Source organism: Liolophura sinensis, chromosome 6 (assembly GCF_032854445.1).
Source record: "Liolophura sinensis isolate JHLJ2023 chromosome 6, CUHK_Ljap_v2, whole genome shotgun sequence".
Classification (NCBI taxonomy): domain Eukaryota; kingdom Metazoa; phylum Mollusca; class Polyplacophora; order Chitonida; family Chitonidae; genus Liolophura; species Liolophura sinensis.
In genome coordinates, this window is record NC_088300.1 from 48958440 (window position 1) to 48982226 (window position 23787).

Sequence of the window (23787 nt, forward strand, 5' to 3'; positions counted from 1 at the left end):
CCCCCTATAAACACACCGACTGGGGGACGACCAGGCGTTGTTGTCCGAAGAAATGATTCAAGAAAGTGAGCCAACAAAGGCCTTCACCATGGATTTAACAAGTTCTAAACTGAGTAAATAGTGTCTCCACCAGACAAATTACACGCTTACACATCAAATTTGCCATTCTCAGGTTAAAATTGTGGGAAATGAATGCGGAAGTATGCCACTGTCAGTAACATCATAAGGCCGTACGGGATTGTCGGATTCGTCGAACACCTAGGCCTATACTAGCGCAGCTGTAGTTACATTAAGCGAAGTAAACCTTTCTTTCAAGTGTAAACTCTCAGGATTAAAAGTTTGTCCGTTCATGTGACAATAGCAGTATGAATACTCACACATTTAAAATTAAAGTGTCACAGTGACACTTGACTATCCACCCCATTACAATCTAGACACAAATGTATCATCAGGTAATAGAACGACACACTGTAAGAGTAAAGAAAAACATTGCAAAACTGAGCGAAGTTAAGAGGAGTTGCGAACATAAATGCATTTTTAATGATACAGATACTCATTGAAACATAAATTTAGCTCAGCCTCTCGCGATGTTATTGATGTATAACTAAGGCCAATTTCTCGTCAGCGTTATTGTTTATTTACACATGCCTGTCTTACTCTTCCTCTTTCACTTTGTATCCCGCATTAATCTCCCATATAAGGAAGTGTGTTTGATGCCACACCTAACACCGCTTTAGGCTCCAATCTACCTTGTGATATCAGACCAGGATTTCCTAAATATGATGTTTTAATTGTGACGTGCTGAACAAGCTTGCTGAATTTCAGGTGGTTTTCTCCCTATTACCTTGCAGTCTATCACGATCATAACTTTGTTTTAGATAATGCTGATATGTTGTATTAAACAAATATTCCAAACAGAAGTGTCCTTTTTATTTACAGTTCCCATTTGTGTATAAAATGAGATGAACATGACGAAGTGTGAACAATGAGTAGGTAAGAATCAGGCAAATGTCTGGTGGGAAGATGTACCCAAGCCACCCCCTGACTTATCACAGTTATCAGTCATGATCGAGTTTAGTTGTTCAACAATTATTGAACTCAGACTAGGTCAATTTTCTTTGAGCCTTTTGAACCAGCTACTTTCTGCATAGGCTGAAAAATGTTTTTTCTTAATTTTAAGTGCTTGCAAAGCCACATTTGCATTGTTTGTATTTTCACAGATCTTGTTATCCAACTGAGCACATTTGATTTTACCCAACACTTTAAAGGTGAATTTAATTACAGCTTATATGTTTCTCTGTTTCAGGAACCTGTTCAGTCGGTACAGTGCTCCTAAAAAGAGTGTTATATCCCGCACTGTGAGTTCTGTCTTTTAAGTATAGATTTCAGTTAGATTTAGTAAGTGAGAAAAGAAGAGGGAGTTTTAGCATTGTTTTGAAGCATATAAATATAGTTTTCATTAATGTATTTTCTTGATCAGTGTGTTGTCCACCCAAGAATGTTGCACTTCTCTGGTGGAGGTCAGGTTTTTGGAGGAGAAAACCAGACAGAGACCTTCAGGAGGAAAAGACACAGAAACCTTCAGGAGGAAAGCAATCAGAGCCTTCAAGGTGCCAGACAGAACCCTGAGAAAGCCGCCACACCTTACTAGCTACCTTGCAGAACTCCTGAAATTGAATACTATATTATGACAGCTCCAGAAAAGTTCCACATTTGATAAATATATACAAAAAATATGTAATTTAAGGGTATCAAAACATAGAAATATACTTGTGTTGGAAAATTTTTAAGTGGTGACATTTCAGGACTTAGGTTAAGAACTGAATGTTATGTTACTTTGCTATTAGTTACTACATCTTATATGTTCATTTACATATATATATATATATATATATATATATATATATATTGTTTTACAGACAGAACGGGAAGTTGAGAGGGAGGCTAAGAAATTAGAAGGGTAAGAATGGTGCTACAGAAGTGCTTTCTTAAATTCAACCTAACATTATTTAAATGTAAAAGTGACATATATTTTGGCATCATCTCTATTTTCCTTTCCACATTAGGTATTCAGCCATAGAGAAGGTGTTTATTAGCTGGTAGGGAGTGCCATTAGCAGTAGGGAGTGCCATTAGCGGTAGGGAGTGCCAGTTCCGAAACAAAAGGACTGATGTTTAATTTATTTCTGACTTCTTATTATGACTTAATAGTCACTAGATATCTGCTGAAATGTGCTTCCAGCCATCAGAAATACCAACCTTCCAGGGCCTTGGCAGCATGTGGATCTAAGATCTACTGGGCTAAGATACATCACATGGCGTTTCAAACATTTTATCATCCGTTTTTAGGCCTCAAATAAACAAATTGTGAAAAGTACTCAGGATGTGTCTCTAACTATCTACAGGCCTAGGTGACACCTGTCAGATCGAGATGGTTGACCCACTTTTGAAAATACCTGACAAAGTCTATGATTGGGCATTGTTACTTAGTATTACTCTGATTCATGATCAGCCTTGTTCAGGAACTGTGATTTATTGCTTTGTTCTCAATTCACATTCAAAATGGGTTATTATGCAGAATAACAAAATGTAATGGGTTGTTAATTAACAGTGCCAGCTTGGTCTGAAGACATCGTGAATTCATATATATGCATTTGTTTAGAAAACTTGAGTACTTTACTGCATTATGTAGAAGTCATTTCACCATTTTAACATTTTTTTTTTGTTACAGGCTGGAAGATACAACAAAAAAGTTGTACAAAGACATGAAGAGATGTATAGAATCTTGTACAGGTATGTTGGTACATCAAAATTGTGCAACTCTTTTCGAAATGGTTTGTGTCTAGATTAAAACACCATAAGGCAAAGTGGTATACAAGATATCGGTGAAAAATGTGGGTGAAGGTGGTTAAGGTGGGTGAGGTAAGTGATGGACCTGCCAGTTGAGCCATCCGATGACCAGATACTTCCATGGCCAGATACAGCTCCTGTAGGATAGGCTGTGACTTCTACGTCAGTAGGGTTATCAGGTACATAATGAGGTTCTGTGGTTTTGTGTTTTTTCCTGACTGTTATGCACCCAGTGATCACTGTGGTTCCCTATAGACAGTCAGGCACACATTGAGTTTTTATGGTTTCCTCTAGACTGCTAACTACTAAAGGAGGTTGTACGGTTTCCTCCTGACCATCATGTACCTAGTGAGGCTCTCTGATTTCCTCTACTCTTTGAAGTACCTAGTTAGGCTCTGTAGTTTCCTCTAGACTGTTAAGTACTTAGGGAGGTTGTATGGCTTCCTCCTGACCATCAGTTACCTAGCAAGGCCTTGTGGTTTCCTCCAGACAGTCAAGTACTTAGGGAGGTGAGGGCCAAGGGAAGATCTGTCAGCAACCTACGAATGGTTGTGGGTTTCCCCTGGACTCTGCCTTGGTTCCCCGCACAGTAATGCTAGCCACCATTGGTATTTGTGAAATGTTCTTAAATACAGCGTAAAACTCTGCTGAAATGAAATAAAATAAATAACTAAATAGTGCAGGAAGTTGTATGGTTTCCTCTTGACTGTAAGGTGTCTAGTGGGGTTATGTAGTGTCCTCCTGACCATCAGGTACTGTTGAGGTGCTGTGGTTTCCTCTAGACTATTAAGTACTAAGCAAGGTTGTATGGTTTCCTCTTGACTGCAAGGTATCTAGAGGTTATGTAGCCTCCTCCTGACCGCCATGTACCGTTCCTATTGAGGTTATGTAGCTTCCTTCTGACTGCCATGTACCGTCTCTATTGAGGTTATGTAGCTACCTCCTGACTGTCATTTACCATACCTATTGAGGTCATGTAGCCTCCTTCTGACTGCCATGTACTGTACCTATTGAGGTTATGTAGCTTCCTCCTGACTGTCATGTACCATACATATTGAGGTCATGTAGCCTCCTTCTGACTGCCATGTACTGTACCTGTTGAGGTCATGTAGCCTCCTTCTGACTGCCATGTACCGTACCTATTGAGGTTATGTAGCTTCCTCCTGACTGTCATGTACCGTACCTATTAAGGTTATGTAGCCTCCTTCTGACTGCCATGTACTGTACCTATTGAGGTTATGTAGCCTCCTTCTGACTGCCATGTACTGTACCTGTTGAGGTCATGTAGCCTCCTTCTGACTGCCATGTACCGTACCTATTGAGGTTATGTAGCTTCCTCCTGACTGTCATGTACCATACCTATTGAGGTTATGTAGCGTCCTTCTGACTGCCATGTCGTCCCTGGCTGGCCGTGGAACTAGCCTTTGCGCTCTCAGCTTTTGTTTAGTGGTCACCCAGTCTGAAGGTGGTGTGACATTACGTTCTGTCGCTCTTAGAGGCAGGACGTATTCACTAGCTTCTTTGTAAATAGCCTGTACATAGTTTAGTGCATTTCCACTTTGTAATATCGTATCTATTTTGCACTCGGCATCCACACTGTTCCAAACGCATAGTTGTGGTCATCTCTTTAGGGTAGTAGTTCTCGCCCTGGCCCACAATGTTGTGGGCAGGGCGAGTAAATAGACCCTTAAGCCTTAAGCTTGTAATACAGGGAGGTGTACAACCGGTTGAAGTATACAATCGGCTAAAGGAGTTAGTGGGGAGTGGGCCTAATGTCCTAAAGGGACTAATCAATGTCTCTAGAGATGTCTGGAATGTTACAGTGGCTACGCAAACTGTGAAGGAACAGCTGTTGGCTAGCGGCTTCTCATTTAACGGGGTAGATTGTCCAATATATGATGTGGAGGAGCAAAGGCTCCTGGTTAGATGTCGATGTCCGATCGAGGTGCCCGATGACACTATTGGAGGTTTGATAAGCAGGTAAACAAGCAGGCCACTTTCAAAAGGACTGCCCGCTGAGCGATGAAAATGACAATGGCGATAATGATGATGATGATAAAGATAGTAATGTTTATGAAGTTGAAGGTGACAATAAAGATGAGAATGAAGGTCGAGGAGATGATGATGGTAATTATAGTGAGGGACATGGGAATGATATGGAAATTGGGGTTTCTGGCGAGTCTGTTCCTTCCAGTCAACAAAATAAAGGGACTTTGGATAACTCTGCTGCTGACAACGAAGCTGGAGAGTGGCAAGTTGTCACTAACTCCATGTCCTCCAGCAAAAAGATTCGAAATAAGCGCATTGATGCTACAAATAAGGTCAGGAAGTTAAGCGAATCGCCAGTAGTAGGTGGGCCCCAGAGCCTTTGCGAGGCATCTCAGACGTCAAATAGCCCGGAGTGGGTTGTCAGTATGAATCAAAACTCGAATTCCTCCTCACCCCCTAGATCGTCAGAAATTTCGAATACTACGCCATCCTGCATTAAGGAGACGCAATCCAGTGGCGTGACGCCCTCCAAAGGTGCACTTGGTGAGAGTCTGTCCTTATGGGGTAGGACGTTCAGCCCTGACCCGTCTACAATGTCACAGTTAGACACTAGAGATATAGCAGATTGCCTTGATCCTCAGGGAAGCTCTCAGCAATCTGATATGTTTAGGGCTGGTGGAGAATCCAATATGGAGGAATCTCTTTCGGAAATGGATGCACCCGAAGACTTGCCTGCCTATACCAGTGGCAAGGGTGAGGTCTTGGTACCTGTCTCAACATCCCTGGGGTCGTATTATTGCACATTGCGACGAGACTCTAAAGTTGACAAGGTTAAAAAGCAGAGGAAGTTGATAACGTTGTCACAGGAGGATTTTGCTGAGCGTAGGGCAGCAATGTACAAGAAGTCCAGAAAAAAGAAAAAGAATAAATAAATATTAATAATGGCTACTACAAAGATCTTACAGTGGAACTGTAGAGGATTGAGGTGTAACCTCGCAGAGCTCCAGATGTTAGCTCAAGACCTCAATCCTGTAGCTTTTAGCTTGCAGGAAACTCTGATGACTGATCCTAGTTATCAATGTCGAGGTTATGTATCTCATCACGCTGTTGCCACGTCTACGAATGGAAAGGCATCAGGGGGTTCTTCTCTTTTGATTAGGCAGGGTGTAATACACAATAGAATGGCACTGAACACCGATTTGCAGGCGGTGGCGGTGCGTATCACACTGGGTATAGTATTAACAACCTGTTCTATTTATATACCACCTTCTTCTACTCTTCTCCAACAAGAGCTGCGAAATTTATATGACCAATTACCTAAACCGTGTCTTCTTTTGGGGGACTTTAATGCCCATAGTGTTCTCTGGGGTGACTCTAAACGTAACCAGAAGGGCTCTGTATTGGAGGATTTTATATCTAATAACTCTCTATGCGTCTTAAATGATGGCACACATACTTACCTTCATCCTGCAAAGGGAATTTATTCGGTCCTTGATTTAGCTCTGGCTGATGCAGGGCTAAGATCGGAATTCAGCTGGAGCGTCCATGATGATCTGTGCAGAAGCGACCACTTCCCCACCATACTTACCCTTGGGGAGCCGGTATCTTCCTCCCTTCCACGCTTTAATTATGATAAAGCAGACTGGCCCCGCTTTGCTGTTCTGTGTGGTGAAACACTTACTAGCGACCTTTTTCTTGATGCAGTTGATCCTATCCAGTTATTCTCAGATCAGCTAATCGATGTAGCCTCCAAACGTATCCCGAAATCTTGTGCGGTTCCTCGTATTAAGAAACCGTGGTTCACGGAGGACTGTAAATGAGCTAGGCGTTTCAGGAAACGTGCTGAGCGCGTGTACCAATGTAGACCATCTCCCGTTAATTTAGACGATGTTAGGCGTACTCGAGCTAAAGCTCGTAGGACTATCAAACAGTCCAAACGTGACTCTTGGAAACGTTATGTTTCTAAGATTAATTATCGTACCCCTATGTCAAAAGTCTGGAATATGATCCAACGCATCAAAGGCAAGGGATCCAATGTCACTGTCAATCATCTTAAAGACGGGAATAATTCTTGAAAAAACTTGACATAGCCAATAGGTTGGGTGCTTCTTTTGCGCACCATTCGTCTTCAGATAATTACTTGCCTCAGTTCCAGCGTAACAAGGAACGGACCGAGGCAAGTCCTCTTGATTTTACATCCTCAAATGAAGAATCCTACAATGCTACATTTTCTCTACATGAACTATCCGCATCCCTTAGCAAGGCCCATGACTCAACTCCAGGGCCAGATGATATCCACTATCAGCTTTTACAACACCTTCCAGAATCTTCCTTGAGGGTGCTTCTTGGAATTTTTAATACCATTTGGATTTCCGGGAATTTTCCTGCCTCATGGCAAAACGCTATTATTGTCCCCATCCCAAAGCCCGGAAAGGATTCTACCGATCCAAATAACTATCGTCCTATTTCCTTAACCAGTTGTGTATGCAAGACTATGGAGAGGATGATTAACGATCGCTTGGTTTGGTTTTTGGAGACTAATGAGTTGATAAGCGACATTCAATGTGGATTTCGAAAGAATCGCAGTACTGTTGATCACCTTGTTCGTCTAGAATGCTTTATTAAGAACGGTATCGTTAATCGTGACCATGTCGTATCTGTCTTTTTTGATCTGGAAAAGGCATATGACACTACTTGGAAATATGGCATTATGAAAGATATGCATGGATTTGGACTTAGAGGTCGGCTTCCTGACTTTATTCGTAAATTCTTAGACCATCGTCACTTCCAAGTTCAGGTTGGGGCTACCCTATCTGACTACTTTGAACAAGACCAGGGGGTTCCTCAAGGCAGCATTTTATCAGTTACTCTCTTTATGCAGACTATTGAGAGACAGCTGCAGATTTGCCTTAACAAAGTCCATGCCTGGGCACTGGAGAACGGATTTAAGTTCTCCAAGTGGAAGACTAACTGCGTACACTTTTGTCGGAAGTACTTCCCCCATGAAGACCCCAAGGTATTTTTAGATGGATCCCCCATCAAGGTTGTGCCAGAGGCAAAATTCCTCGGGGTGATCTTCGATAAGCACCTTACATTTAAATCTCACATTAATTATCTTAGAGCCAGATGCCTAAAGGCGCTTGATATTTTGAAGGTTGTCTCTAGTGCTCGATGTGGAGGGGATCATAAAACCCTACTTCAGCTCTATCGAGCACTGATTGGTTCTAAGCTAGACTATGCCTGCAGTGTTTATGGAGGTGCGTCACGCTCCCAGTTGCAGAAACTCAATACTGTACATCACCAGGCCCTACGGTTGTGCTTAGGTGCTTTCCGTACCTCTCCTGTGGAGAGTCTGTATGTTGAAGCAAACGAGCCTCCCCTGGAGCTTCGAAGAACTAAACTATCCTTACAGTATATCACCAAGCTTAGAGCCAATCCATCCAACCCAGCCTTTGATTGTGTCTTCCATCCGGAATTTGTAGACTTATATGCTCAGAAGCCATCCATTGTTCCTCCACTGGGTGTCCGCATCCAGGAACATGTGCAAGCAGCTGGACTTGGGCTGGATACTATCACCCCCATACGCATCCAGGAAGATCCACCGTGGTTATGTCCTGAGCCTCAGGTTGATACCTCGCTCTCCTCCCTGAAGAAATGTTCCACCAACCCTTTAGTATACCAGCAGGAGTTTAGTAATATGTGTTCAAAGTATCCATTTTATCACCGCATATTCACTGACGATTCCAAGAATGATGATGGCGTGGCTTCTGCCGCTGTCCTTGGACCCAGAACCGTTTCAACTCGGTTTCCAAATTCCTGTTCTGTATTTACTGCGGAAGCCAAGGCAATTTTGTGCGCACTTCGGTCCATTCCAGAGCTAGGAGGTAGCAGATTTCTCATCTGCTCTGAGTCCCTTTCCTGCCTCCAGGCAATTCAGGCTAGTTCGCCTGTACATCCAGACATTCTGTCTATCAGGGAGATGTTTAAACGACTTAATGAAGATTTTGTCATTGTCTTTTGTTGGGTGCCCGGGCATATGGGTATCCCTGGGAATACTGCTGTTGATGAAGCCGCGAAGGCGGCTTTGCATTCCGTTACTACCCAAACTGACGTTCCATATTCGGACTTGCGTTCACTTATTTGCTCCTATATCAAGCGCTTGTTTCAGGCTCAATGGGATGGCCAGACAACCAACAAACTGCATGATATTCGTCAGTTTGTTGGTCCAGCGCCTTCCCTTTCACGGCATCGTCTCCGCTCTTGCATTTTGAGGAGGTGTTGTATCGGTCACACACGTGCTACGCATGGGTATTTGTTAAAAGGAGAAGATGCTCCTCATTGCTTTGCTTGCATTGCTTCACAGTCAAGCACATATTGCTTGACTGTGGCGACTTTGCTCCTGTACGAGATTCCTTTTATCACGTGAGCTCTCTTTCAGAACTTTTCAATTCTGTAGAAAGTGATACTATTTTTGACTTTCTCTCTGCCATTGGTATGGCAGGAAAGCTGTAATTTTAAACTACCGTCTGTGTTTGTTATGTGACTTCTGGTGTCCTTTTTGACTGAATAGTAAATGAATTATCCGTAGTAGATCGACTATTTGACGTTTTATTGTCGCGATAAAACTGAGATATTGTTGAAAGAGACGTTAAAACTTTCGCTCACTCACTCACTCTGACTGCCATGCACTGTACCTATTGAGGTTATGTAGCCTCCTTCTGACTGTCATGTACCGTACCTATTGAGGTTATGTAGCCTCCTCCTGACTGTCATGTACTGTATCTATTGAGATTATGTAGCGTCCTCCTTACTGTCATGTACTGTACCTGTTGAGGTTATGTAGCTTCCTCCTGACTGTCATGTACCATACCTATTGAGGTCATGTAGCCGCCTTTTGACTGCCATGTACCGTACCTATTGAGGTTATGTAGCGTCCTTCTGACTGTCATGTACCGTACCTATTGAGGTTATGTAGCCTCCTTCTGACTGCCATGTACTGTACCTATTGAGGTTATGTAGCGTCCTTCTGACTGCCATGTACTGTACCTATTGGGGTTATGTAGCCTCCTTCTGACTGCCATGTACAGTACCTATTGAGGTTATGTAGCTTCCTTCTGACTGCCATGTACCGTACCTATTGAGGTTATGTAGCTTCCTCCTGACTGTCATGTACCGTACCTGTTGAGGGTATGTAGCCTCCTTCTGACTGCCATGTACTGTACCTATTGAGGTTATGTGGCTTCCTCCTGACTGTCATGTACCATACCTATTGAGGTTATGTAGCGTCCTTCTGACTGCCATGTACCATACCTATTGAGGTTATGTAGCTTCCTTCTGACTGCCATGTACCATACCTATTGAGGTTATGTAGCTTCCTCCTGACTGTCATGTACCATACCTATTGAGGTTATGTAGCTCCCTCCTGACTGTCATGTACCGTACCTATTGAGGTTATGTAGCCTCCTTCTGACTGCCATGTACTGTACCTGTTGAGGTTATGTAGCCTCCTCCTGACTGTCATGTACCGTACCTATTGAGGTTATGTAGCCTTCTCCTGACTGTCATGTACTGTGCCTATTGAGGTTATGTAGCCTCCTTCTGACTGTCATGTACCGTACCTATTGTGGTTATGTAGCCTCCTCCTGACTGTCATGTACCGTACCTATTGAGGCTATGTAGCCTCCTCCTGACTGTCATGTACAGTACCTATTGAGGTTATGTAGCCTCCTCCTGACTGCCATGTACTGTACCTATTGAGGTTATGTAGCTTCCTCCTGACTGTCATGTACCATACCTATTGAGGTTATGTAGCCTCCTCCTGACTGCCATGTACTGTACTTGTTGAGGTTATGTAGCCTCCTTCTGACTGCCATGTACTGTACCTATTGAGGTTATGTAGCGTCCTCCTGACTGTCATGTACCATACCTATTGAGGTTATGTAGCGTCCTTCTGACTGCCATGTACCATACCTATTGAGGTTATGTAGCTTCCTTCTGACTGCCATGTACTGTACTTGTTGAGGTTAAGTAGCGTCCTTCTGACTACCATGTACCGTACCTATTGAGGTTATGTAGCTTCCTTCTGACTGCCATGTACCGTACCTATGGAGATTATGTAGTGTCCTCCTTACTGTCATGTACAGTACCTATTGAGGTTATGTAGCTTCCTCCTGACTGTCATGTACCGTACCTATTGAGGTTATGTAGCCTCCTTCTGACTGCCATGTACCGTACCTATTGAGGTTATGTAGCTTCCTCCTGACTGTCATGTACCATACCTATTGAGGTTATGTAGCGTCCTTCTGACTGCCATGTACCGTACCTATTGAGGTTATGTGGCTTCCTCCTGACTGTCATGTACCATACCTATTGAGGTTATGTAGCGTCCTTCTGACTGCCATGTACCATACCTATTGAGGTTATGTAGCTTCCTTCTGACTGCCATGTACCATACCTATTGAGGTTATGTAGCTTCCTCCTGACTGTCATGTACCATACCTATTGAGGTCATGTAGCCTTCTTCTGACTGCCATGTACCGTACCTATTGAGGTTATGTAGCTCCCTCCTGACTGTCATGTACCGTACCTATTGAGGTTATGTAGCCTCCTTCTGACTGCCATGTACTGTACCTGTTGAGGTTATGTAGCCTCCTCCTGACTGTCATGTACCGTACCTATTGAGGTTATGTAGCCTTCTCCTGACTGTCATGTACTGTGCCTATTGAGGTTATGTAGCCTCCTTCTGACTGTCATGTACCGTACCTATTGTGGTTATGTAGCCTCCTCCTGACTGTCATGTACCGTACCTATTGAGGCTATGTAGCCTCCTCCTGACTGTCATGTACCATACCTATTGAGGTTATGTAGCCTCCTCCTGACTGCCATGTACTGTACCTATTGAGGTTATGTAGCTTCCTCCTGACTGTTGTGTACTGTACTTGTTGAGGTTATGTAGCCTCCTTCTGACTGCCATGTACTGTACCTATTGAGGTTATGTGGCTTCCTCCTGACTGTCATGTACCATACCTATTGAGGTTATGTAGCCTCCTTCTGACTGCCATGTACCATACCTATTGAGGTTATGTAGCTTCCTTCTGACTGCCATGTACTGTACTTGTTGAGGTTATGTAGCGTCCTTCTGACTACCATGTACCGTACCTATTGAGGTTATGTAGCTTCCTTCTGACTGCCATGTACCGTACCTATTGAGATTATGTAGTGTCCTCCTTACTGTCATGTACAGTACCTATTGAGGTTATGTAGCTTCCTCCTGACTGTCATGTACCGTACCTATTGAGGTCATGTGGCCTCCTTCTGACTGCCATGTACTGTACCTATTGAGGTTATGTGGCTTCCTCCTGACTGTCATGTACCATACCTATTGAGGTTATGTAGCTTCCTTCTGACTGCCATGTACCATACCTATTGAGGTTATGTAGCTTCCTTCTGACTGCCATGTACTGTACTTGTTGAGGTTATGTAGCGTCCTTCTGACTACCATGTACCGTACCTATTGAGGTTATGTAGCTTCCTTCTGACTGCCATGTACCGTACCTATTGAGATTATGTAGTGTCCTCCTTACTGTCATGTACAGTACCTATTGAGGTTATGTAGCTTCCTCCTGACTGTCATGTACCGTACCTATTGAGGTCATGTAGCCTCCTTCTGACTGCCATGTACCGTACCTATTGAGGTTATGTAGCTTCCTCCTGACTGTCATGTACCATACCTATTGAGGTTATGTAGCGTCCTTCTGACTGCCATGTACCATACCTATTGAGGTTATGTAGCGTCCTTCTGACTGCCATGTACCATACCTATTGAGGTTATGTAGCGTCCTTCTGACTGCCATGTACCGTACCTATTGAGGTTATGTAGCTTCCTTCTGACTGTCATGTACCGTACCTATTGAGGTTATGTAGCTTCCTTCTGACTGCCATGTACCGTACCTATTGAGGTTATGTAGCGTCCTTCTGACTGTCATGTACCGTACCTATTGAGGTTATGTAGCCTCCTTCTGACCGCCATGTACCGTATCTATTGAGGTTAATGTAGCGTCTTCTGACTGTCATGTACCGTACCTATTGAGGTTATGTAGTCTCCTCCTGACTGTCATGTACTGTACCTATTGAGGGTTATGTAGCCTCCTCCTGACTGTCATGTACTGTACCTATTGAGGTTATATAGCGTCCTTCTGACTGCCATGTACCGTACCTATTGAGGTTATGTAGCGTCCTTCTGACTGCCATGTACCGTACGTATTGAGGTCATGTAGCCTTCTTCTGACTGCCATGTACCGTACCTATTGAGGTTATGTAGCTTCCTTCTGACTGCCATGTACCGTACCTATTGAGGTTATGTAGCGTCCTTCTGACTGCCATGTACCGTACGTATTGAGGTTATGTAGCGTCCTCTGACTGCCATGTACCATACTTATTGAGGTTGTGTAGCTTCCTCCTGACTGTCATGTACCGTACCTATTGAGGTTAAGTGGTTTTGTCCAGATACACATTGAGATCATGGCTTCCTCCATTTGGGTTGCCGTCATATGAGTGACAAATTTTCAAAACACTAATGAGCAAAATAAAAAGTTAATAATTCTTGAAGAATTTGTTTGTAGTGTCCATCTCTTGTCTGAATGAATTTCTGTATGTTGGAAAATTCTTGAGTTAGGTGCCACGTTTTAAAGAAAACACATGTATGCCTTGAAAGATTTGAAAATATGCAAATTTCCGAGTTTCATTTCTACTCCTAATAGCCACAGCAAAAGCCGAAAGAAAAATTCCCCAGGGATCTTCTTGCTAGTGCCCTCTGTCAGCAGGATACAGAACTAAAATCTTTGGTAGAAGATTGGGACCATGCTGCTGTACGATTGGAGCATCATCAACAAGAACTTGTGAGTATTGGCCAATCACTGAGGACATGTCCAAAACGATAGCATGCAGTCAGCATGTGGAATATTACAAATAAAACTGATAATATAATGTGGTGTGGAACTGCCAAAATTTCAGCTTAAAGGTATTATAGATAAAAAAAAACTGTCATGGCCTTTCTGCACAAATTGAAACAAGTGCCAATAATTTTATTGTACTTTGAACTCAATTCAGGCTAGAATTTAAAGGGTTTCACATGTTGCAAACATGTAGGTTTGTATTATTGGTTTTTAACCAGTTATTGATTACGGTACCTCTGATTTGATAATATATGGATGTCTTGGTTTTGTTTTTTCAGAATTCCTGCTGTCAGAAAGTGGTGATGGAACCTACTAAAAAGTAAGTCCGATTCAGCATATTTGGTAACAGACTAAATTCTTTCAGCAGAGCATATAAACCTTTTCCATGCTATTTTGCAGATTAAGCAGTATTTTCCCGGGTGTTCAGGCCGCAATAAAGAAGAGGCAGCAAAGTCTACAGGTATGTTCTATTGTCATACAGTCATTATTTTGTGAAGAAGGTGAAAGTTATTGTTGGTTGAAGCTTTAAACATGATGATGCTGTGAACAGTGAATTGTAGAAGATCAATGTGTCAAAATGTTTTTTTGTTTTTTTTTTTAACTTATTGCATTATTAATACTTATGATAATGTTGTTGTTCAATGATGACATTTCTTTGATAGGAGTATAACAAATGCCAGGCCAAAATTGACAAATACCAAGAGCGAGAGAGAAACTGGGGGCAATGTGGTTAAGAGAGAGACAGTAAGTTCATTTACGAATTTATACTTCATTTTTTTAACATTTCTATGTAACATATGTTGCAACAGCTTTGTGAAAAGGGAGCCTATGGGAGAGCTTATAATTTGTCTGACTTTCAGCAAAAACTTTCTGCACTTTAGTCAACTGGACCAATCAGTTCAGACAGATGTCATAAAATATCTTAACGGTCATCTGATCTACGTTTTAATATTTAATATTCATTAATATTCAGAGTTTTCTCCTAAGAGACACACTAGTGATGTTTGGAGAGTAAAGAAAGAATGCCAAAGAAGAATTCCAGTGCCTATGGTTTTTAGTATTACACTCCATTGATTTTTTCAGAGTAAAAAAGTTTTACAAAATGCTAAAGAAGAATTTGAGACCCAGCACTCCACCCTAATGGAAGAGATGCCAAAGCTGTATGAGGCCAGGACAGATTACTTCCAGCCTAGTTTTGAGGCACTGGTGAGGTCACAGGTACTGTATCAAAGTCACAGGTGTGCTGGACAGGGCAGATTACTTCCAGCCTAGCTTTAAGGCCCTAGTAGGGGAACAGGTGCTGTATTAAAAGTCACAGGTGTGTGGGACAGGACAGATTACTTCCACCCTAACCTTGAGACATTAGTGAGGAAGCAGGCAGTGTATCATAGCCACAGGAGTTTTGTGACAGGGCAGATTACTTCCACCCTAACCTTGAAGCATTAGTGAGGAAGCAGGTACTGTATCATAGCCACAGGTGTTTGTGACAGGGCAGATTACTTCTACCCTAGCCTTGAGACATTAGTGAGGAAGCAGGTACTGTATCATAGCCATAGGTGTTTGTGACAGGGCAGATTACTTCCACCCAAGCCTTGAGACATTAGTAAGGAAGCAGGTACTGTATCATAGCCACAGGGGTTTGTGACAGGATAGATTATTTCAACCCAAGCCTTGAGGCATTAGTGAGGAAGCAGGTACTGTATCATAGCCACAGGTGTTTGTGACAGGGGAGATTACTTCCACCCTAACCTTGAGACATTAGTGAGGAAGCAGATACTGTATCATAGCCACAGGTGTTTGTGACAGGACAGATTACTTCCACCCTAACCTTGAGGCATTAGTGCGGAAGCAGGTACTGTATCATAGCCACAGGTGTTTGTGACAGGGGAGATTACTTCCACCCTAGCCTTGAGACATTAGTGAGGAACCAGGTACTGTATCATAGTCACAGGTGTTTGAGACAGGGGAGATTACTTCCACCCTAACCTTAAGGCATTAATGAGGAAGCAGGTACTGTATCATAGCCACAGGTGTTTGAGACAGGGAAGATTACTTCCACCCTAGCCATGAGACATTAGTGAGGAAGCAGGTACTGTATCATAGCCACAGGGGTTTGTGACAGGATAGATTACTTCCACGGAAGCCTTGAGGCATTAGTGAGGAAGCAGGTACTGTATCATAGCCACAGGGTTTGTGACAGGATAGATTACTTCCACCCTGACCTTGAGACATTAGTGAGGAAGCAGGTACTGTATCATAGCCAGAGGTGTTTGTGACAGGGCAGATTACTTCCACCCAAGCCTTGAGACATTAGTGAAGAAGCAGGTACTGTATCATAGCAGGTGTTTTATGATAGGGGAGATATCTTCCACCCTAGCCTTGAGATATTAGTCAGAAAGCAGGTACTGTATCATAGCCACAGGGGTTTGTGACAGGATAGATTACTTCCACCCTAGCCTTGAGACATTAGTGAGGAAGCAGGGAATGTATCATAGCCACAGGTGTTTGTGACAGGGCAGATTACTTCCACCCTAGCCTTGAAACATTAGTGAGGAATCAGGTACTGTATCATAGCCACAGGGGTTTGTGACAGGGTAGATTACTTCCACCCTAACCTAGAGGCATTAGTGAGGAAGCAGGTACTGTATTATAGCCACAGGTGTTAATGGAAATGCTGGTTCTTTATATAAGGTTCATTTAGTGAAAATTATTGGATTAGGTGTTCATCTGATAATATTTACTGTATCAGTTAGCACTGGTCAAGATGAAGGTTGGATGTAAATTGTAAAACCTGTAAACATACGGGTAGTCTTTACTGGTTGGTTAGCCAGACCTGATCCCTCATATTAAATCTTCAGGTTTCCTATCACGCAGAGGCTTTCAAGATATACAGTGAGCTCTCCCACCAAATGACGGACAAAGATGGCCTCTCAGATGAAGATTACAGCGCTGTGATGCAACAAAAACTGACAGACATCAAAGCCCTGTCAATCACTGTTGATTGAGAGATGGATGTGGCTTGTTTATTAATTGACAGTATTTGAACACCAACAAATCATGCTTCCACAACCAGCCTTTGCTGGAAAGAATCTTTCAAATTGATCCAATAATCCATGACGAGTCTCACTTTCATTTTATATTATAGGATGTGTTGCAGATATTGGGTATGGCTTAAAAGTGAGAATGGAATGCTGATCGTATGCAGTGTAAATGTTGTGATCACCGTGACCACTATGCCAGACTGTTTTTTATGTGTTAATCGCCATTGGTGCTAGTTACGTGAAACTTTGATACAAGCACGCCGAATAATGACATTGTGGTCATCAGCGTAGAACTTAGACTAATGATTGATTTCTGACTGGCTTTCAGTGACAGTGCTATAACACTTGACATTAGGCTATTGGAGACCAGTCCCTGTTCTACTCAGTTTTGTCTTCTGAACAATTCCTTGTGACATTTATACTGGGTTGCACTCAGGAGCAATGGAAACATTTCTAAAATGGTTGTGGTAGGAGAACAGTGAAATAAAAAGAACGTCCAAGTGCCATCAAAAAATATGGCTACTCTTTAACCCTCATCTACCAGTAATAATGTCAGTAAAAGTTAGTATTTAATTGGGCCACAAAGGCAAATCTGAAGTATAGTACTGTCAGCCCAATCAAATTTATCATTGCTCGGATAAACTATCTATGATTCATTGCACAGAGGTGGAATTTAGTTTTTGATTTCATGACGGCGTTTAGTTATAATGTTATATACATAGACACACGAAAACGACAACTGCCATGACAGCAACTCCATTTACATCATTTCTGCAAAATAGCATGGTGTCTCCCGCATTCATTATTATAAACGCTTGAGATTATTTTTAAATAGTACCATGGGCAGGCTCCAGAGGGTATGTGTGTATTAAAATTGTGACATTATGAATTTTTATGTTTATGTGACGTCAAAATATAATAGAATCTTTGTACTTGGTGGGTAAATGAACGATACTCGTGAACATCGCAATTTATAACAAGTTATAACAAATTATAATGGTTATAAGATCGCAGGTAGATTATTAATATAATGTGTAAACCCACGAGTGAGAAAAACCTGCTGTGTTTTGATTTGTTTTTTCTTCGCCTGATGATTTTCGCAGTCTACTGGATAGGCTACGATACCTCGGGAAGAATTGTACTGCAATGAATGGAATTTAATGAAATTGATGTGTCAAGGTTATTGCATCAAACGCCTTCACTCTTAAGTTTTTAAAGTTTTACGAGACAGTATCATTCTCTTGAAAGTAAATATTGACAGAGTGTCCGGAAACTGCTGAGTGTCCAGAAACTGCTGTCGACTTACTATTGACCCTGGGCTAAAGCCCACGTTGGATATATGAACAGTTGCAATGAAGGGGCAGCTGGCAGAGATACATATCTTGATTAGAGCAAAACAGTTTTCTTAAAACGTTCTGCTTTCCCTTTGAACTGGGACTACTATATATACAATTGTCTTAGGTTTTAAGCCCTCAATGTGACGGTTACGTATTACTGTACACGCTGAAAGCTGTGAAGATTACGGATATGGGTACGTGCGTAATTGTGTGAAACATAATCGGCGTGAAACTGAAAAGCATTCAAGTAAAATCCTGGAGACAAACGAATACACTTATGACTTTCCGTGTATTTTTATAGTCCTTTTTTAAGTGATTTTGAAAGGAAGTCTGACACACTAAACCGCTCAGGTTGGCCTGAGTAAACCAGATCCGACTGAGTCTTGCATTCTTGAGTTTTCAATGTAATAAACGTAGCCACGTACTTTGAAACTATACTTTTTACAGAGTGTAACAGGGAAAATGCCAGAAAACAGGCCTGGGGCCCAGAGTATTTAATGTTGGTGGCTGGTATACATATTAGAGGCCTCTTTCACACAGCTGTCACGACGTCGCAAATTTCGAGCTCCGACGTCGCTGGACTATGTGAGATTGCATGCCATTAGCAGCGAGTCGGGCCATAGTACAAAGTTCTCAAGGTTCCACTCGGGATTGTATCTGGCACAACAGAAAAATTTCACTAAAACTGTACAACTAATGTTTGGCATACATTGAATCCACAAGTTATCCGATTTCAAAAGATGTCACAACTTGCTAGTCAAACCCCCTTCTAGCAAATAGTCTACCGGTTGAAAATTTTGAATTAAGAAGTCAAACTGACGCCCGTCCTGTTTTATGCTCGAAACTCGGGCAAGGTATACACAGTGCCGGCTGTTTGAAAGATCAACTGTTAACTATGAAATCCAATGACTACAGTTAAGGATCCCTCTCTAATATTTGACGGTAAAAGAAAAACAAAAATAAATTCCCGAATAAAAATCTCGTTGGAAAAAATTTCGAACCTCTTTGCCTCAATCTTGCTCGAACTAGGCAACAGCTTGATTTCGAAACTTGGAGCACGTTGGTTTGACATGTTCGATTCAAAATTGTAAGCAGCTGAATTACTGCGAAAAGGAGTGACAGGACGACTAGGCTAATTAGTCCCTTGATAGTTGAGTTTGTGACTGTAAACAAGTGCTTAAGGATCTTGTCTCAGTGCATGTCATCATGCCTGAAAAACGTTTTCACGACCATGCAACAATAAAGAACAAAAACACGCAAAGTAAACTTTATCTTTAAAATTGTAAAACAACAATTATACAAAGACGAATTTCTTGTCCAAAAAATAAACCATATTTGTTAATTAAAATCTGCACCTTTTATCAATACAGGTTTTGGTGGAAAAGTATTAAGAAACGTCGGAAAAACCCTAACATTTCTGCATGGTTCTGTGTGCTAACTTTTGTCAAGTAGTTTGTTAGAAGTGGACCTAAAAGTCATTGAAAAAATTAATATCCACACGTTTGTCCATAAAAACAATGTTCCGCCATCCGGATTCGCCCTTAATCCTGAATTTCATCCGAATCCTAAAGAAGGCCGTCTCACAAATTTCTTCGTGGCAGATCTGAAATGTATTTTGCGATGCCGTTTGAGGTTACTAGATTGGCTGAAGGCTTTCTTGCATATCGCGCATGTGTACGGTTTCTCCCCTGTGTGTAGGCGGGAATGTTTCTGCCACGATGAATAGTTCGAGAAAGCCCTACCACAGTCATGGCAAGGGTAAGGTTTTTCGCCTGTATGGGTCCGTATGTGGGTGGTTAGCGACGGCCTGTGGGCAAACCGCCTGTCACAGTGTGGACATTCGTAAGGCCGTTCTCCAGAATGGATCCTCATATGCACGTTCTTACTGGCTCTGCAAGTGAAACGTTCCCCGCAAATGGTGCAAATGTGTTCTACCCGTTTTCTCCGACGTTTCTGCTTCTGTTGACGCCCCGCGCCAGCGTCACTGACATCTCTTGTCGTCGATCGCTCATCCTTGTTTCGCTTTGCATCAGTGTCCAACAAATCCGACTGAGGCTCAACTGTCGTAGTGTTCTTTCTATCAAGACTGTTTATAATGTCGTCCAAATGTTGGTCAATGAAGATAAGCTCCTCTAAATCTTTATCAGCGAAAACGGTCCCACTTAAATTGAGGGAAACAGATTCGTTCACGTTTTGATGGCGAGAATTCCCAACTTTCTCGTCTTCCAGTAGGTTCATTGCGATTTTGGAGTCTTTCATCAATGGCACTGCGAGATGGCCTTTCCCGGCTCTCTGTAATTCCCTCTCTAGCATTATTTGACTCATCGTATCCCTGGCAGCGGCAGAAATGTTCGGTTTAGATAAGTACTCAGACTTACCAAAGTTCTCTTGGTCTGCATTGTTCGTTGGGGTTTGCCTGGAACAAGAGCTTTCTTTGTGAACATATTTGAGGTGATGGCTTTGCCATGGTTTCTCACTAGTCTCGTAACCTGTTGCTGTTTTGGCACCGGGAAACAAATACCCTTCTCTGCACTGTCTTAAGCTTGATCTTTTGTCCTCCATTATCATTTTTCTTACATTTTCAGCATTTAAGACTTCTTTACCATGGACAATTTTTGTTGGGTTCTGCGTTCTCGACTCTGCGCCAAAGATTGGTGACTCTGTTCTTTGCGTCGTGCATTCCAAATTCTGATTACCATGTCCCAAAGAACTCGGAACCGTAATTTCTTTTTGTTGTGATTGTGGAATCAGATGAGATGCAGGCGAAGACTGCAATGAAGGTTGATGGAAGAGAAGGTACGGAAGCTGATGTTGATGTTGGTAGTTTTGATTGCGTGAAGTATCGTTGCGCCTCGGCATCCCCCAAGGCTGCTGGGAATATCTGGCCATTCCATAATGCTGATACATATAGTGGCACATCCATGGGTTCCGAGCTTCTCTTGCTAAGTTGTACCATTGGTACTGTTGGTGCAATGCGGCGTATCTTGCTTGGTACTCATTAAGTCCTTTAGCTGTATACGGATCATGCATCGCAGCCTGGTGGTAAGCTTGGTATTTCATGGCATCTGAAGTAGTATACGACCGGTACCAGTTAATCGCTGAATCACCTGTACCCTGGTAGTGAGCCATGGTGATGTTATTGCTTCTGTTTCAATCTGAAAAGATGAATATACAAATATGTTATTGACAATATATTTATTTGTGTCGTTGGTGCTTAGCACAACACTCGAGAATTTTTCACTTATGCGATGGCGGTCAGTTTAACTGGTGGAGGAAAACGGAGTGTGCGAGTAACCCATCTTTGTCACGTGAGCAAACGAACTTTCCCCCCATGTGACACACAAATATGCGCAGCATATCGGTGTCAGGATCAAACCGAATGCTTAACCATATACACCGATACACACATCGATTATCCTACGGTAGTGAAGGGACCATGCTGACTCATGCTGGCCCAGACGGTTTAAGCTCAGTGGCCGGTTTCATGAACCTCATTTAGCTAAGTAAGCCCTTAACTACCATGGTAACGTATGTTGTACAGATATAAAGTGCACTTAGATAAGGGTAACTTAACACTAAGTAAGCTTCATGAAACCGGGCATTGTTTCGCAAGCATGTCTGAGCCCTTTCACCATCAAGGTCGCGATAATATATATATATATATATATATATATATATATATATATATATAAACATATTTATTTGAATGGCTTTTTTTATACTTGTATATTCTTATTCAAGAATATTTAACTTATACGACAGCGGCCAGAATAATGGTGCGTGCATGGGAGGAAACGAGGAGTCAGGGAGAAAATTCATCAGTACGCTGTCAGATATGATGAAATAAATATTCTATTTATTTATTTATTTATTTATTTATTTGGTGTTTTACGCCGTACTCTAGAATATTTCACTTATACGACGGCGGCAAGTATTATGGTGAATATAATAAGTATACTAGCATTAAAGGATGATATCATAACAATCGAATTAAATGTTGCTATATAGGCATTTGTTTAAACTTCTTAACAACAATTAAATATTGCAGTGGACAAATCAATGCTCGGTTTCAACACATTTCAAGGAAACAACAAATGGTTGAATTACTTTAAACGAAAAATTATATAGTATTTAAGGTACTCACGTACCTGTAATCGTTAGTATGTAGGTATTCTTCTTTTTTTCCGTCGTACTTAAACAACTTTTCAGTCGTGTGACGACGAGGAGGCATTAGGTATGAGTGTGCATATACTGCGTTTTCTTCGGGCATTAGATCAAGTGTCAGCTATACATCGGTGCAGCTAGTCCTTATCCGGGCAGTTTAGTATACGATTAGCCTCATTCCCCAACCTCTACGCATGTGAAAGTGCAACCTTCAGTGAAATTTTTGGTACATTTGTATAAAACTACATTGGTTGGATTGGTCAGTTACAGGGCCTCACAAAAAGTATGATTTTAACAGTCTGCAAAGAAGAATGTCCAAAACAGGACAATGGTGTGGAAAGCTGCATATATTCAACATTTTCAGTAAACCCTACGATTTCTACCCATACGTGTACACGTGAATGTGTCAGGGGAACTTGGTTTAGATGCACAGCAGGAAATTTACTCAAATAATTTATCCTTCACGCATGTGAAAGAGCAACCTTCAGTGAAATTTTTGTACATTTGTATAAAACTACATTGGTTAGATTGGTCAGTCACAGGGCCTCACAAAAGTATAATTTTAAGAGTCTACAAAGAAGAATGTCCAGAACAGGACAGGGGTGTGGAAAGCTGCATATATTCAACATTTTCAGTAAACCCTACGATTTCTACCCATACGTGTACACGTGAATGTGTCAGGGGAACTTGGTTTAGATGAATATCAGGTAAGTTACCCAAATAATTTATCCTTATAATTATTACATGTGTGTACAGAGTTTAAAGCTGCATCAGTGATATACTAGGCCGAAATGAATACTCAGGACTACCAATTTTTAGCAATGTTCTGCGTAGTAGGGTTATTTATTTATTTATTTATTTGTTTATTTATTTATTTATTTATTTATTTTTTTGATTGGTGTACTCGAGAATATTTAACTTACACGACAGCAGCCAGTATTGTGGTGGGAAGAAATCCGGCAGAGCCCCAGGGGAAACCAACGGAAGAGTTATGAGGAACAATAATTAATTAGGTGCTTTACAGAGATGCCTGGTTCAGTGCAATACAAGTCTACGCTACGTGTGGGTAAACTGAATTAAAATCGCAGGAAAAGCATAATTGACAGGCACACTCAGAATTTAAAAAACGACAAAATTATGTAAAACACAAAGAAAACAAAAAAATAACAGAAAAAAAAATTGACAAACAGAAGTCCGAACTAATAGGAAATACCGCAGACCAGGTAGTCAACAGGTCTATTTTGTATACTTGTAAGTATCACCCCAAGCGTCAAAGCCAGCGCAATACTATTTTGAATCTCAATGTTAACCTCTCCAATTTTCTGCCCTAAAAAAGATTATTTCCATCAAATGATTAAATAACCTGACAATCCTTTGTCCCAGTAAAAATTTCTGTTCCTTATTCTCAACTATATGGTGAGACAGGAGATAAACAAGAATTGACATAGTCATG

General features: G+C 41.7%; 1 protein-coding gene across 1 annotated transcript; it reads left to right on the forward strand.

Annotated features, from left to right (window-relative positions):
- Positions 1–4: 4 nt before the first annotated feature.
- On the forward strand, positions 5–17970 carry LOC135467696 (bridging integrator 3-like). Its single transcript, XM_064745508.1, is given in 13 exon segments — positions 5–113; positions 940–993; positions 1307–1358; positions 1920–1960; positions 2731–2792; positions 13598–13627; positions 13629–13735; positions 14071–14111; positions 14192–14252; positions 14455–14505; positions 14507–14536; positions 14876–15010; positions 16651–17970. Coding segments are annotated over 12 exon segments (765 nt in total). The 5' UTR covers positions 5–113; positions 940–985; the 3' UTR covers positions 16798–17970.
- The last annotated feature ends 5817 nt before the right edge of the window (positions 17971–23787 follow it).